This window comes from Leptonotus elevatus, chromosome 1 (assembly GCF_054856555.1).
Source record: "Leptonotus elevatus isolate MCC_2025b chromosome 1, RoL_Lele_1.0, whole genome shotgun sequence".
NCBI lineage: Eukaryota > Metazoa > Chordata > Actinopteri > Syngnathiformes > Syngnathidae > Leptonotus > Leptonotus elevatus.
Window position 1 is genome coordinate 50679606 of NC_141239.1, and position 17767 is coordinate 50697372.

Sequence of the window (17767 nt, forward strand, 5' to 3'; positions counted from 1 at the left end):
TGCACCCCATCGGTCCCACCCACCCAATGGGCCACATTGAAATGGGTCTCGTGTTGTTGCCAAACATTGCAGAGTGAGAGCAGGACCATCTCTTTCGTCAGCATCACATATCACGTCACTTTGCTCTGTTGAGATTCTAGATTAGAATTAGTCTAAAAAGTAGACTTTTGTGCATGTGCAGTGTGCGTGGAAGCCATGGAACCGCTCTATATGTTGGTGGCATTTCTAATCTACGCTCATATTCAAACAAGTAAGTTCAAATTCATTTTTTTTTTTTTAAATAACAAATTTCAAACTCTTCTGTTTGTTAGGATTCATAATATTTTAAATGTTTTTGTTTATATATATATATATATATATATATATATATATATATATATATATATATATATATATATATATATATATATATATATATATATATATATATATAAATATCCTGTGATTTCCAGTACCGGATGCAAGATGATGAGGTGAAGGGGGAGGGGGAGGGGGAGGGCTGTCGGGACTTGCTTTCCCAGAATGTAGGTCAATCGTTCCCACTCTTTTTCTTCACCGTGATGAAAATATTATTAGCCTCGCAAGTTCCTTTGATTTATTAGTATCAACAAATAAACCGCCATGCTATCAGTCTATTCCATCATCTTTGTTTCAATGTTCTTTAAATGTGATCTGCTTTTTGTTTATTGGCACTCAGGTTCTGCAGCTAGTCAGCTTCTATGAGTGGGAGAAGACAGTTAGTCATTCGTTAAGTGAAAGTGGACCCCACTTGCCTTTTGTTGAACTCATAAAATCCACATTGGGAATAATTTGGATGCAGTATTTTGTTAGTCCAACATGATGCAACAGAAGACTGGTTGGTTTCTTCCTGTCACATCCAAAAGGCCGACCCCCCTTTTTAAATCTTGAAATGAATATGAATGGAATTCCTCCCGCCCACCCTCCAATACAAACACTGTCTCAGTTTTGGTCACACATTGTCAGACTTGTTCCCAGAACCTGCTGGTTCTGAGAAAAAGTCAGTTGTAAAACGTGTTCAAACTGGCAGTCAATTTAATTACATGCAGCCAACCTGAAAACTTGACCTTAAGATAATATATGTGCAAAGAAGCCTAAATCCGATATGGCTTTATTTTTTGTCATTCCCTAGTAAGTCAAGTCCTCACACGTTTTTTATTTTTATGTGTGTACTTGTGTTTAATGCCCTTACCAGAAAAGTCCACCCAGTGTTGTAAGACGTGTTTCTCGCAAGTGACTGATCAGTAAAATACAGCAGAATTTGGCAGCACATTTCTTCTCCCAATATTGGTTTATTTCCGGTCAATAAAGCCAGCAATGAGATTATGTTGTTTTTCGAGGTCTGAACTTTAAGCTCAGTGGATAAATAATGTGCATCCGTGGTGGGAAGTAACAAAGTACAAATACTTTGTTACTGTACTTTTAGATTTTTCAAGTGTCTTTACTTGAGTATATATTTTTCAGACGACTTTTTACTTTTACTCCCTGCATTTGAAACGATACATTGTACACTTTATTTTGTCCAAATAGGATTGTTACTTATCTTAAAGTGTTGGCCTTTTGTCAGTATTTGATTGTTTCTCATTGATATTTTTCCAGGTAAACAGTAGTATTTGAACACACATGAAAGCACAATTTCAAGTTTCATGGCTTTTAGACATAAACTAGATTCAGAGATATGGCTAAATGCTTAAGAACTTAAGCATACAGATTTTTCCACAACAGCCCGTCCAAAGGCACCAGATGTTTGTCTTGTGATTTACAGTTCTGAAAGATATCCAGAGCAATAAAGAGTCAAAATTCTTCCAAGTCACGTTTCCATTCAACGTGGAACAAAATCAAACATGTGTAAAGATTTCACTATATTATCAATGTGTTCATTTAATCTTTTGTATAGCACGCTATTACCAATTTGGCGCTGGGGGGTTCACCGCAAAGCCCCGACTGAAACAGGTGTCTCATTTGGATTTCAAGCCCTCAAGGCTTGTCGTGCCTTTTCATAAATGGTCTGTGCAATGCGCTGAACAGTTGGTGTGGCGCTTTCAGTTCAGTGGCTCCATTATAGATGGAGGTTAGTGGGGCAACCTCTTTCTTCATCAGATGACTCGTTTGGCACAGGGACCTTACGCTACAGAAAGTGACATTATTTTTGTAATTTGTTAATTATTATTATTAATAACTTACTTATTAATAATAATAATAATAATAACTAACTTAATAAATTTGGACTTGGTGATGTTTAAACAAGTATTGACATGTATGACTCACCAGGTTAGTTATTGCCCAACTCCGGCAGCTCTGCTAAACATTGAGACATCGGTTCATTACTGACACTTATACTCACACCTGTGTACAATCGTCAATTAATTTACAATGCAGGCCTAAGGAAAGTGCGAGGAAGCCAGAAAACCTACACATTTTTGTTTACAGGAATCATGAACCTGTCATGGATGAATTAGCATACGTTGACATTTGGATTCTATCTGTGTGCAGCAGGTGCACTGACGACATGCGGAAGCAAACATTTCCCATGTGGGAATGGGAGATGTATCACAGCCAGGTGGGTGTGTGACGGCACAGATGACTGCGGCGATGGCATGGACGAGCTTCCTGATAATTGCTGTAAGTATGAAAATACATAGACCTAGGTTCCATAATCCCTCAGTGTGATGATTTATAACATCTCAAACACTGGATTGTTTTTGTGTGCGTCTTCCAGTGGCCAAAACATGTCGACCAACAGACTTCAGTTGCGCCGACCACTTTCACCAGTGCATACCGAGCACTTGGCGCTGTGATGGGAAAGCAGACTGTGGAAATGGAGCTGATGAAGAGCACTGTGGTGAGGAATCTGCACACAGTATAGACACACACTGAATTGGACATGTGTGGGACAGATAACTAAAGCAGTGGTTCTTAACCTGGGTTAGATCGAACTTCAGGGATTCGGTGGAGGTCAAGACACATATCTGACTCAAATGATTTGTGAAGATATGCCCCCACTTGGCTATCATTAGCTGCAGTGAATTTGGAGCAGTCAGTTGTTGACTTGTGGCTGTTGTGATGGTACATCGTGTGATTTCTTTATTATTGTAATCTTTTCATGTTAACAAAGTCAAGCACACAAAAAAAAAGTGGTCGGAACGGAATGTACGGTGTTCTACAGGGTTCAATTCTGGGGCCTCTGCTGTTTTTTATTTATCTGCTGCCACTAAGTTCCTAACCTTGCTCTCACAAGATGTATTCTCGCGGTATTTGTGAATTCACAAACTCCCAAGAATCCATCTTGTACTGCTCCCATTGATTTCCACCAATACGAACCACTGGTGGTTCAGACCAATCACAGAGCGACATTGTATTTGGGGGCGGGATATGCAGCTGTGACGAAAACAAGAAGCGCCGAAGCCGTGGGAAGAAACAAACCAAACATGGTGACACCGGTGGACAAATGTGTGGACGCTGCAATGAATTCTGTTCTCGCTGAATTAGTCTCTTGTATCCACATATCAACGCCATGATATCAGCTAGTCACAACAGTCGCATGTCGGTGACGACATTTTCATCCTTTGCCTGTGATTGGTCGGAACAAAAGTTAGGTCGACGTGCACACGATTCTGCTTCGTCCAATCAGCTCGACGTGTTGTACAGCATGCCCCGCCCTTTCCCGAGCAAATAGACGCGGAGCAGTCCCAGACTGATATTGTGGAGAACTCCCTCGAGTGAAGTCCCATCTTAAGAAAACAGCAGTGGTTGTTTTAACACAACCTCACAGATGGGAGATGACTACTCTACAAGTTGAGCCATGCCACCCCCAATATGGAGTTGAGTGATAGGAGTCATAGTCCTAAATTGAGCAATTCTAGTCCAGTACAGCTAGCTATCTAGCAAAATTAAAGCAACACTTCCTTAAGATACCTGGGGATGGGGAATACAAGAACACGCTTTCTGAACTAAGGGTGAAGAGAGCCAGATTCGATAGAAAGGCTGCTCTTCCTGTTCATTTTGTTTAGCAGTAAACCCTATACCTATGTCTTCAATTTGGAGGAAAAAATATAAAAGGTTTTTCAAGCCAAGAGACCTGAGTGCAAATCTGATATGGGCAAACACTACTCTTCAGAAATCTGTGACTGGGGAGCAATTGTTTTCTTTCAGGTGACCCAATGCTTCTGCCCAGTCGTGGCAAGTAACAAAGTATTTGTACTTCATTAGTGTACTTTCAAGTACTTGTGGTTTGAGTCATTATTTATGACTCTTTACTTTCACTTCAACAGATGAAAACGGATATCTATATTTTTTTTACATACTGGTACATAAAGTGAAGCAAAGTCAAAATGTTGATCAAATGTTGACTCAATACTTACACTCTCACCACAGCCTTTAAAAAAAAAAATACACAAGCACAGTATCTGCACTTCTATAAAGAATATGCCATACTTTCGCCCCCTCTGTTTATGTTCATTTAATGGCGCAATTCTTATGTGTCTGACAAGGTTGACCTCTACGATCTCTCTTTGATCACTGGCTTCTTCACTGTGTCTCGTGTCTCTTAGAACCCAAAAACTGCACAAACACAGAATTCCGCTGCACAAACGGCCAGTGTGTGTCCACCTCCTTTGTGTGTGACGAGGAAGCAGACTGCGATGACGGCAGTGACGAGGCCTCCTGTCCGCCGGTTACGTGCAGCAGTGTTTCTTTCCAGTGCAATAACAGCGTTTGCATTCCGCGTCTGTGGGCTTGCGACGGTGATGCTGACTGCGCAGACGGCTCGGACGAGTGGGTCCACAACTGTGGTACGGCGGTACGTGCCTCTTCTCCAGCTCACCGCTGCTCTCCCCTGGAATTCCACTGCGGTAGTGGGGAGTGCATTCACGGGAACTGGAGGTGCGATGGAGGAGCTGACTGCCTTGATCGATCAGATGAAGCCGACTGTGGTATGTGTGATCGTTTGTTTCGAATGCTGCTTTACTCTTTTGACGTGTATAGCCGTCAATGGCAGCGAACGGCTTCAGAACTGGGATATCAACAGAATGCCTGTCTGATGCATCTCTCTAGTCCGTCCCACTTGCCGTCCTGATGAGTTTCAATGTGATGATGGCACTTGCATTCATGGAAGCCACCAATGCAATTATCGGAATGACTGCACAGACATGAGTGATGAGAGAGGCTGCGTCAATGGTACGAAGCGACTCCCCTGCAGCCAATTTGGCCACACTTTAACTTGTCTTTTGCTGAAGTTGTTTTATTTCTGTATGCACAGCAAGTGAATGTGACGGCTTGACCAGATTTAAGTGTCGCAGCGGGGAGTGTATCAGCATGGATAAAGTCTGTAATAAGGAACATGATTGCCAGGATTGGTCAGATGAGCCTATGAGGGAATGTGGTAAGTACTGAGATCCTCATTCATAACAACTCAGGATAACTAGCACTGATGGTGTCGACCTGTTATGTCCTCAGAAAGATCATTGTAAAGCTTTTCTGTCTTCAGGTTTCAATGAATGTCTCTTCAACAATGGCGGCTGCTCTCATATCTGCAACAACCTGAAAATTGGTTTTGAGTGTCTTTGTCCCACTGGATATCAACTGACCAACAAAAATTACTGTGAAGGTAAAAAAAATAAATACACCATTGACTCCTCAACAAATGAGAATTTCATGCGGTCCTCATTTTTCATCAGATATTGATGAGTGCCTCATCCCGGACACCTGTAGCCAGATCTGCATTAACCAGATGGGCAGCTACAAATGCGAGTGTGAAGAAGGTTACCAGGTTGACCCCTCAACCAAAGCCTGCAAGGCCATTGGTAAAAATCAACTCTCCATCTTCTCTCACTGAATATTAACTGTACAACAAATAGAGTATTTTATTTATTTTTTAAGTTTTGCATGACTAGAGCATCCACTGTCATCTTGTAGGTACAATTGCCTACCTTTTCTTCACCAATCGCCATGAAGTCAGAAAAATGACCTTGGACAAAAGTGAGTACACGCAGGTCGTTCCTCGTCTAAAGAACGTTGTGGCTTTGGACATGAACATGGCCACGAAAGAAATCTACTGGTCAGATATATCGCAAAAGAAGATTTACAGGTGAGGGAGATTTGATCTTTCTTTCTTTTTTTTTTTTTAAGTTGACCCAGTGGGATAATGGGTCAGGGGTTTAGATTTTATTTGTATTTTTTTCACTTCGATTCCAGAGCACAAATGGATTCAGCGGAGGACTCTTCTCACCACACTGTACTGATTTCTAATGACATCGACGCACCTGAGGGTATTGCCTTCGACTGGATCCATCGCAACCTGTATTGGACAGATAGCATCCGCGGCACTATCTCTGTGGCAACTGCTAATGGCGATCGTCGTAAGACTCTCTTCTCCCACGGCTTATCTAAACCCCGAGCGATTGTGGTCGATCCTTACAGCAAGTAAGCTACCCTCCGATACCAACTTGACACTTGACAGATGGTTCTCATTTCAATGTGTTGATTGCAATCATTTGTGCATGTGTTTGTACGGCCAGCTTTGTTTACTGGACTGACTGGGGGAATCCTGCTAAAATTGAAAAAGGCGGTCTGAATGGAGGTGACCGCATCGCTCTGGTTACTGACAACATTGTGTGGCCCAATGGAATAACACTCGGTACACCCAACCTTCCGGTTCCTCTGTAATTCCTGGTGTGTATTTGAAGCATGACGGACTGACCTGTTTCCCCAACTGCTCACATTCCCTAGACCTGTTGAACCAGCGGCTCTACTGGGTGGACTCAAAGTTACACAGCCTGTCCAGTATCGACGTACAGGGTGGGGGGCGGCACACCCTCATTATTGATGAGCACAAGCTCACACACCCGTTGGGACTCACCGTGTTTGAGGTACTTATTTACAGCCAGATCAAAATGGATCCATACATGTTGTGTCTATAGTGTTGTCATGCATATCTTCACTTCAGGAAAGAGTGTTCTGGACTGACGTCAGTAACAGTGCCATCCTAAGTGCTAACAGACTGACGGGCGAAGACATCATTCCAGTGGCAGAGCACCTGACATCTCCAGAGGACATTATTCTGTATCATAACCTTAAACAGCCTGCGGGTATGTGAGAACTTTTGGCATTACTGTTTGTGATGATCAGTTAGTCATCAGCTTTGGCTGCTAAAGCTTTGCATTAGTGTGGTAGATTAGACCTATGGATGGGTGAAGATTTATCATTAAAAAAAATATCCACAAAGCTCTATTAATTACAAAATAATATGCCCACTAATTTTGCAGGGAGAGACTGGTGTCAGGTGTCTAATGGTGGCTGTGAATTCATGTGCCTGGGAGCACCACAAGTGGGCAGACATCCCCCTAAATACACCTGTGTCTGTCCTGATAACATGATGCTAGCAAGGGATATGAGGAGATGTGTGCCAGGTATGTCAATTACCAAATATCTGCCTTAAATTCCATTTACAGTTGATTATGATATTCCAGTCACTCACTGACTCTTAATTTTATTCATCAGAAGTGCCAACACCTGCAGCTTCCGTGCATCCCCAGATTCCAACCACCAACCAGCCCCCACTGTCCACAGTCCCACCCAAATCCCACACCTCCATTTCTCCCATTACAAGCACAAGACTTGTGGTCGCGCCAATACCAAGCACCTCAAGGCCTCTGGTCAGAACCACCACACCTGAATTTAAGACCACTTCACCACAGCCAGCGAAACCTAAAGCCCCCCAGACCACTACTCAAACGCCAGTCACCTCTCAAGGTAAAAGCCAAATTGGTGAAAGCCATTTTCAAATCATTCATGGGAAAAAACATATCAATTATGACAGTATATGTACATGAAATGTACCAGTAAACAAAGACCCCAGAGACTACTTAACGATTTGAGTTGGTGAATAAAAGCATATGTAAATGCTAATTTCTGGTTACAGGATCTGCATCAGTGATAGAAAATAGATGGAAGGTTATCTGATTATGTCCATTTCTTCTTCAGACATTCACCATGAGTTTGCTGGGGTGCGACCTACGACATCTTCCAGCACCCCAATTGCTTTGTACATTGTCTTACCTCTGAGTGAGTAGCTTTGGTCACAGAAAGCAATATTGCTATGCTAACCCATTGTAGCAAACTTGACTCTGTATCTTTGTGTAGCAATCACTTGTATGCTTGCTTTCGCTGGCATACTGCTATGGAAGAACTACAAGCTAAAGAACACCAACACGATCCACTTTGACAACCCTGTCTATCAAAAAACTACGGAGGACCAAGTGCACATTTGGAGGAACCACAGCTCTGATGGGTATTCCTACCCAAAAGTAAGTATATGGGATGGTTTTAGCCACTTATTATTTACTGTACATCAGCATTATTGTTTTTGAATTTAATTTTAGTTAGGTTTTTTTTGTTTTAGTTTTTTTTTAGTTTTAGTTTCTTAAATTTAGTTAGTTTTAATTAGTTTCCAGGGTGGTTCTGTTAGTTTTTATTACTTTTAGTTATTTAAAAAAATGCTTAGTTTTAGTTAGTTTCAGCATTAGTTTTCATCTTTTTTTTCTCTTCTTTTTTTTAAAGTGTATTGTGCACAGAAGTGGCAAATCCAGGTCCAGAAAATAAAAACCCTGCCACAGTTTGGCTTTAGCCATTGATGCTCCCTAGCAGGTAAATGAGCATCATGGGACCTAGCCAGGGAGCTAGCTAGCTAGCTAGCACCTGGGGTTAAAGCTAAACTGTGACAGGGTTTTTACTTTCTGGACCTGAATTTGCCACTTCTGCTTGTGCGCAATATTTAATAAACTCCATGGTAATATGAGAAAAGTAACAAATTTCTAACATAGCATTTCGTTGTCGCCTCGGAGTGACGTCATCTGAATGTGCTTTTCTATTGGCTGCTGCTAGATGACGTCACTTCTGTGTGACACGTTCAAACGTCCTTATTTTGGTTAAATAAATGTGCTTAAAATCTTATTTAAAATCATCCCCAAAGGCTCATGCATTAAATTAATTACCAACGACTAAAACAAAGGACATTTTTGTTATAATTAATTTTAGTTAGTTTTGTAGACATAATAGGTAGTTTCAGTTAGTTTTCTTTTTTTTTTTTAAAGCATTTTTGTTTCTATTTTTATTTCATTAAGGAAATTGTTTTTTTAATTTGAGTTTTTGTTTTTTCGTTAACTAAAATAACCTTGCTTCACATAGACTTTGCATTAGCAATTTTTTACAGCCCAAGTCACTTAAATTAAATTTTGAGTCCTGACTGTGGCCATCTTGAAGTCACATGCCAGGAAGTAAAATACAGGAGATCTTGCGGCATCACAGCTGATACTTTCTATACGGCAGCAGCTTTCACACTCTATATTAACGCAAAATGCAGTAAATGAGCCAAAACAGCACTGTGCAATGGAAATATATTTTCTAAAAGACAATTACATAAAAGAGCATTCACTGCTATTACTTTGTTTTTATTGAGACAAGTTTAGTAATATTGCCAGTTAATTCGCTTTCTGCGGTTTAAACTTGCTGTACATACAGTACGTGCATTTATGTCTGATAATATTCTTTGTCTTATCAGAAACAGGTTGTGAGCTTGGATGAAGAGGCGGACAACCCAACATTCACTGAAAACTAGCTAAACCTCACATGGCATGTGGGATGGAATTCAAAGGCATTATCAGTCAACTATATCTTTACACAGCAACAAAAACCTAGAAGAAATTCAGGTTCAATTCATTTCGGTAATTTTCATTATTATTATTTTTTTTTCTATGGATACTTTATACTGTAAAATTTTTACTGAACTCGTCTAACCAGGCTCTCCCGGAGCCCTAAATATAGTTGTATTGGGTTAACATGGTCAATGATGCTACTATGTTACAGTATTATAATATTTCTAGTTAATTTGAGAAACAACAGGTTGGCATTTTTCAGAGGGAAAAAAAGTGAATTTTTGCTTTGACTATGAAAGTAGAACTGGAGACTTAAATTAGGTTAGCATAGCCTTATTTAGCTCAGCTTACCTGGTTAGCCTACAAGTTCTTTCTATAAAGTTTTCTCGAAATGAAATATTCAATTAGATATATCAGAGAGAGAGTCAATTGTTTTTACTACCGTCTACTCTTCAAGAACAACAACAACAACGACTGACTGTAAAATAAGATAGTTCCTAAAGTGGACATTCAAGACAACATAGCTTAAGCTGTATTTTTTAAATATATTTTTTCTATGACAGGTATGTGACACGTTATTCTGTCTATTTACATATAGATTGAAGCAGCCCTTTAAGCTACTAAATTCAATGCAAGTTATGCACTTTATGATCAAAGTCCCGCTTGAAATGTACCAAAATCTTTAATTTTAAAGTGTACTTTTTTATAGCTTCTTAGTGAAATATGAATGAACTAATGATTGTTTCTCAAAAGGTTTGGGTATTCACTCTCTTATTGAATCAGAAACAAGATGGTTTTATTTGAAACCAAGCCAAGAAGCCGTGTGGACTGTTCGTCCAAACTACTTTGCCTCATATCTCTATGTGTAATTATTATACCGGCAATCACCTCAGTATTGATGGAAAATAATCACTTTTCAAGTGCCAGGACCTCAGGTAATGCTGCATAAATGGCAGGGTTTCGCTTGTCAGCTACATGTTGCTCCTTTCTTCTGATCTTTTTATTGGAGCGACTTGCTTAAATTTCTACTTGTGTCTGGAGATGACCGATGCATTCCTCAGAATAGCTTTGATGCAACCACGTGTGGACCAGCCTAATGCGCTGTACTATAACACTTGTATATTTATAGCCTCCCTTTGGAGGGGAACTTATCGTAGCATTCCTGACGGAAGGAAAACACGTGCCTCATCACAGTCTTTTGGCGCTGCTGGCCTTTGTATTGTGAGTGAATGGTGCTTTTTATTGTTGCCCAAAAGGCCATGTTGCTGTTATTGTACTGGAGAGGATGTGTACAAAATCATTGGCTATGTACCGTGACTGATTTGTTACTTACTATACCGTTGTGATGTTCACGGTTGTTGGACTTCCAGGTGGAAGATACCGAATCTCAATTGTTCGTCTTGGTGTATATAAATGTAGATTTTTTTTTTACATTCACCTACTAGCAGTGCAGGTTATATCTATGTATATAGAGTGTTCATGAATGTAAATATTTGTTCTGTTTTTAGGAAATGGTACCTATTCTGCAACCTTTGTTGTCAACATTTGCTGTATATAAATAAATACCTCTATTTATTACAGAACCTCTTTGGACTCTTGTATTTGTATTTAGTGTACAGTATACAGTTTTCAGATTTCAGCTCTTTGTTACCCACAGCTAAATATAGTGTTGATTTGCTTTATCTTGCAAATTTTAAAACAGGTGGGCCGTGATTGGACGTTACCTATTTCCTCAGTCGACGGCAAGTGAATTTTTTTTTTATTGGTATAAATTGTACATGAAAAATAAAAAAGTTATCAAATTAATTCTGGTGAAAATCTTAACTTTTTACTGCTGAAAATGGCTCAATGAGTCAAGTATCCCTTTAAAGAAAGAAGCACAAAAACTTGATTGGGAGATCCTTCGGCATGCAGCAAGGTGATGACCAAAAACACATTAAAAAAATCAGTGGAATTCATCAGGGGCAAGAAGTGCAAGATTTTAAACTCATCCATTCAATCTTTAGACTTCAAGTTCAGCCTGTTTTCCATGTTTCTTACCACTAACACACCTCATTCATGATCAGGATCGTTATCAGGCTTCTGCAAAGCTTGCTGATTAGCTAATCGTTAGATTTAGCTGCGCTGAAGGAGCGAGACATGGAAAACAGGCTGGATAGGGTCTCTCGAGGACCTTTATCTTCACTCAGCCTCTTTAGCAAGGTAGTAGTCATCTTGGATGTGTTTGGTGTCATTATCATGTTGGAATACTGCCCTGCAGCCCAGTTTCCGGGGGGAGGGCATCATGCTCTGCTTCAGCAAGCCACAGTACATGTTGACATTCATGGTTCCCTCATTGAACTGTACCTCCCCAATTCCGGCAGCACTCGTGCAGCCCCAGACCATGATATTCCCACCACCATGCTTGACTGTAGGCAAGACACACTTGCTTTGTACTCCTCACCAGATTGCCTCCACACACACACTTGACACCATCTAAACCAATTAAGTTTATCTTGGTCTCGTCAGACCACAGGCCAATTAACGATTAATAGCTTTATTTGAGGGAGCAATCAATTTGCACTCTTATATAAGCTGTACACTGACTACTTTTGTGTCGTTTCTTTAGTACTGTCCAATGAAAAGATTCACTTGGAATGTGAGGGGTGTACTCATTTTTGTGAGATACAGTCAAAGGCGTAGCTTGCCATTAAGCAAACCAGGCAATTGCTTGGGGCATACAGATTTCAAATGATGTCAAATTCCCAAAAGGGGCCCCGCGAGCCAAACTCGTCCCTCCCCGTGCACTTGTTGCTCATCAGAGTCACAGTGTGCGTGCTCTAGTGTAAACAAATAGGGTGACAGGAGATCATCCGACAAGACTGGCAGGTTGAAGAGGAGATATCCATCTGGGAGTGAAAAACAAAAGGAAAAAAGAAGGAGAAGAAAAATGAAAACATGACAGTGGTGAATATTGAATAGACAGTGCAGGCCATAAGTTTGGACACACTTTCTTATTCAATGCATTTGCTTTATTCTCATGGCGGGTTACTTTGTAGATTGTCACTGAAGGCATCAAAACTATGCATGAACTGATGAGGAGTTATGTACTGTAGTGCCACCACCATCTAATGTCAGTATTTTTTGAGTTTGCTTTAGCTTAATTACTAAATTCTTTAATATTTTCAGTCAATATTAAGTCAGTAGCTTTGTTTGGAGACATCTTTTCTAAGGGGTGCACACTTGAGTTCATATTTGTCTGAATATTTACTGCATTTGTTCTTGTTTGAGGGAAGCAACCAGGCTGGTGGGAGGAGTGAAGATCTGGCACCTGCCATTGTTCAAGACTGGAGGGGGCAATGTACAATGTACATAGTCATGAAAATAAAGCATAGCGCTGCATTCTATTTTTGGTTCCAAATGTTGTTTGTTTAAATAAATTATTATTGTTTTTATTTTGTTTCAACAAGTTATTTGAATGAAGCACAATTCATGTTGATTCTTTAAAATTCAACAACATGCATCTGACGAATGGTTATCTGTTGTGCCCCCCCCCCCCCCTCCACACCCACGCACACACACATACACACACATCCCATCTGCCAGGGCCCCCAATCCCTTCTTGCTTGGGGCCCCTGGGGACCCTTGCAACGCCAGTGGATACAGTATTTGATATTTGAAATAATATGTAGGAAAGCCCTTCACTATAGCTGCAGTTAAATTGTTATCGTTTTTTATTTTGAGCCTGGCTTCTTAGAAACGTCACGGTGGAGACAGAAAATGTCTCCCATTCTGAAATGACCCATGTATAGTTTGTTTCAAAACAAAAAGGGGATGATTACATATTTGCCATCATCCTTGAGTGGAATCTGTTTTTAGAAATCTCGTTGCACACATTTTACAACACTGAAAGCACATATGGAAGGCGAATACTTTGTTGGTTTTATATGCTCATCGTCTTTGCTTTCTTCATTTTATGTGTTGCACCACATGGACCACACTGTCTAAGATATTTGTGTGACAGTTTTAATATACTGCACTATTCACTATATGCAGCAGCTTATTCCACAGTTTAACAGTTGTGCGATGCAGACACGACTGAAAACGTGACGTGTTTTTTTAACGCTCTCCTTTCGGGGAGGGTGAACTGAGCTTCTTTGGAAAGAAGAGCCCTTTCCTAGAAAGTCCGGATGTCACGCTGCAAGGCAAAAGCCAAAGGCTTTCATTCTTCTTGAAAATCCTCCCACACTGTGAGATCATGTTTATATGGAATAAAAACACTGCTTTTTTTTAAATTAAGTTATTAGGCACAAATGAATGCTATCCAAGAAGCAAGTTTTTAATGCCTGCGAATATTCTGATTCACCCAGGTTATTTCATTCTGAGAGTTTCCTACATGCAATTTAAACAGAAATTATTAACCTATCCTTCTTTTCTTTCCTCAGTCTCTCCTTTGGTCTCTTGAGGTCTCCCTAATTTGTTGGAATTGAGATGTTTCTGGGGTTGGTGAAAGACTCTGGTTGGTAACCTGGTGGGCAGTAGGTAATGTCTGGTCGGTGCTAGATTTCACTTTCCTTTCTTTTCTTTGATCCTTCCTCGGGTCTCCTGACAACCTCACGACTCTAGCTGGATTCTGAAGTATTCGGTTTAGGTGAACGGTATGGGATTTTTAATAGTTTTAGGTTAACTAATGAGTACACACTCACACACACGCACATGCACACGCACATGCACATACTCACCCAATACAAAATACAAAATAAAAAAAGAGATTGCCCAGAGTAGTAAAATTACCGAATGAACAATACTGAGCTCTCTCAAAAAACAAAACAAAAAATAAATAAAATAAAATAAAATAAAATAAAATAAAATAAAATAAAATAAAATAAAATAAAATAAAATAAAATAAAATAAAATGATGTGGCAGAGTTTGAATGAAACAAGGAGAACTTTGGTGATAACGACAGCCGTGGGAGTAGCAAACAGCCCATCACATGGTGCCCTTAACCCGCCTACAGCTTTTCTGTTGCTCCTTGGGCCAGCCTATTCCACTTCCCTCCACCCCACCCTTTCCGCCCCCGCTGCGGTCTTCTCTCCCCTTTCTCTGTGGTGGGCGTTGAGTCCCTCGATAGCCTTGTTGTGGGAGTCAGTAATCCATCCCTGCGTGTGAGTAATTCGGCAGGGGCGGAGCCAGAGATGTTTAAGTGGTGTGGCCAGGATGACACACTCACAGTCAGGGCCGGGTCAATGTGGCGCCCTAGGTGAGATTTTACCTAGTTCCCTCCTACATCAACAATTTTACATACGCTTTTGGTACAAAATAAATCAAATTGTTAACATTGCCTTTAATTTAGAAGATAATGTGGAACCGAAGCTTCATTTCATTGTCATACAAATCATGCGAGTAACACATAATTATACAAACCAAAGGAACAACTGACTTATTTTTCTTTCATTTTCCCTCCCCTTTTTTTCTTTCTGTACTTTCTGTACTGTATTTTTGGTCATTTTGACATGATTGCAAAATTCTCTGGGGAGACATCAATAAATGTTCTCCTCCCCCACAGAAAGCGAGCAGCATACCAATTAGTCAGAGGAGGGAGTATTATCATTTGTAGCAATACAATTGTATAATATGAATTGGGCATTGCTTTAAATTTTGAGCAGGTACAATAGCTGTTCCATGTTCACAGTTCAGTGTCAAGTTATTGCAAATATGGACAGCTTCCCGAGAGATTCATTCATCTATAGAAGATTTTATCAGGATTTTATTCAATGTTCAAGCAATGTTTTTATTTTTCTCTTTTTATTTTAATATTTACAAGTTTGACGGTCCATCAAGAAGTTTCATTCCTTAGTCACTGGCAATGAGGTGCATGTGGATTTGCATTTGAGTTAGATTTAGGACTTTAAAATCGACAAAATAATATGAGAAAATATGTTTTTGTAAATAAGTATAAGTGTTAGCAGAAACAAAATACATACTTTTTTTTTATTTCTAAAACAGCTTTATATTTATTAATATTTTACTCACTCGCTGTTATTTTAACTTACTAGTTTAACAGCAAATGTATTTACATGTTGCACTTAATATGATATATTTTTGTTAAAACTTAGAATATTACAAATTTTGTTACTCACTCATGGAATTATTTATCATATACCATACAATCATAAATGTAGACTCTGGCCTCTCAAGTGTTATTTCAACGTAGGTGATGGCAACGTACAGCTGCTGCTCTGCCTGGGCAAGAAATGCTGATTTCAAATTAATTCACCTTGCTCCGTTTCACGTATGTAATAGTCTTTATTCATTTAAATTCACTCTTCCTTATTTTTGATCTGAAATTCATAATTAATAGTAATAAGGTCTGGTCTGTTGTACGTCATTTGCCAGCGTCACCCGCGTCCATCGCTAATATATCATTATTTCAAACCGACCAAATCTACATTAGTCCGTCACTCTGTCATATTTATTTTAACTGCACTTCGGCCATTGCTAAATTACAGTTCGTCACTGCTATTTTTTCCATCACCGCCACTTTTATTCCCCCTAGCCAGGCTGTCTAATCGACGTCGAGAACGTACTACTTGCTATGTCACAAAAGTTAACAGCATACATATAAAGACTTTTTTCCACCGCGGGTCAAGAATCCAGGAGATCTCTCGCATAATCAACACACGTGAAGGTGAAGATAACCAGGCTCTTCTAGTTATGTGCCGGTTGTTGCCGTCTGTTGGCGAAGAGAACCGGCGGTGGGAAACACTTGCTTTGGAAAATACTCCCTGCCGTCTGGGAAACCCACATTTATACACAAAATTGCATCAGGTAGGCAGCCAACTGCCCGTAGATGGCTGGTATCGCTTCCACCACACCCACGACCCTAGTGAGGGAGAATAAGCGGTTGAGAAAAACATCACCTTGGAATAAAATAAATGGTGGACAACACAATTTTTGATAAACAAACCAAATGCGTTTAATGTGATTGTTCATGCAGGGCCCTTCCTGTGGCTCGAACCCACACGACCACCATCCACTGAGTTGGCCTTAAAAATTGTGTGTGAAACCGCAAGGCTGAAAGCTCAGCCTGCTAACCAGGCAACCAGCACTTTCTTTTGTAAGGATCCCGACCAGTTTAGTTTGACTTCCCAGCGCGAGATGATGCTCGCTCGCTCTATCAACTCTCCAAACTATCCCAAACTAAAATAAAGACTACTTTAACACATTTCAAATGCTCGTTTACACACGACACTATCTTTATCCAAGCTCTGAGCTGACCACAAATGTTGTCGACTTATACTGTTGACATGTGCAAAGTTCAAGGTAGGCACGAACGGAAACATAGAGCCTGATAACCTAAGTGAGGTGTGAGGGAAAGGGCACCGTGACGCTTCTATAGGCAACAAGCCCCCCATGTCTGCAGGCTACAGGCTTAGGCTACAGTCTTTGTTGTGTTTTTCTTGGCAGAGATCCGCTGTTTTTTCAAACTGTTGCATGTGATCCCTTGACATTATTAATCATTAATTGGACTGCACAAGGTTACGTGTCACTGCCCTATTATTCCAGTGAAATGGCTTGAAGTGATGTTTTCACTGCAGCATGCTGTTGAATAACTATTACAATTAGAGCTGTCAAACCAACAACCAGAAAATCACATCTTAGAATTTTGATTAATCACAATTAATCGCTTAATAAAATAGGCTTTTTTATCAACACCCGCCCCCCCCCCAAATTTGAAGAGCACCGGTTATGTGTTAATTATTTTTACATTTAATGTTATGAGGACGTCTTCAACATTTTTTGATCAGATTTTTTAATCTGCGTCAATTCATGATTAATGCATTGTTTTTTTGCGATGAATTAATCAGTTAACGCTTTAACTTTGACAGCACTACCACAACTTTTACCCCCTACAAATATCACTAAAACTGTGTTACGTGTTACAATGTTTTTTAGTATATAATAGGGGTGTGAATTGTCTAGTACCTTGCGATTCGATCACTATCACGGTTCATAGGTCACGATTCGATTCGATAACGATTAATCTCGTTATGTCAATTATTGCGATTTTTTTCCAACTTAAATTTAGAAAATACCAATCATTAAAATTGTACATGTA

The 17767-nt window shown here is 39.9% G+C and overlaps 1 protein-coding gene across 1 annotated transcript; it reads left to right on the forward strand.

Moving 5' to 3' along the window:
• Positions 1–11251, forward strand: ldlra (low density lipoprotein receptor a). The gene is made up of 18 exons (XM_086067852.1): positions 1–250; positions 2512–2640; positions 2738–2860; positions 4569–4949; positions 5071–5193; positions 5276–5398; positions 5504–5623; positions 5694–5819; positions 5932–6103; positions 6211–6438; positions 6534–6652; positions 6745–6884; positions 6962–7103; positions 7281–7424; positions 7516–7767; positions 7999–8079; positions 8158–8321; positions 9575–11251. The coding sequence occupies exons 1-18, from the start codon at positions 196–198 to the stop codon at positions 9629–9631; spliced, it is 2679 nt and encodes an 892-aa protein (XP_085923978.1). The 5' UTR covers positions 1–195; the 3' UTR covers positions 9632–11251.
• Positions 11252–17767: the final 6516 nt, after the last annotated feature.

Bases quoted from the DNA above. Each gene is read 5' to 3' on its own strand.
- ldlra (XM_086067852.1), top strand. From the start codon at position 196: ATGGAACCGCTCTATATGTTGGTGGCATTTCTAATCTACGCTCATATT. The intron at 5,399-5,503 runs GTAAGTACTGAG...TTCTGTCTTCAG, and splicing joins TGAGCCTATGAGGGAATGTG to GTTTCAATGAATGTCTCTTC. The intron at 6,653-6,744 runs GTACACCCAACC...CACATTCCCTAG, and splicing joins GCCCAATGGAATAACACTCG to ACCTGTTGAACCAGCGGCTC.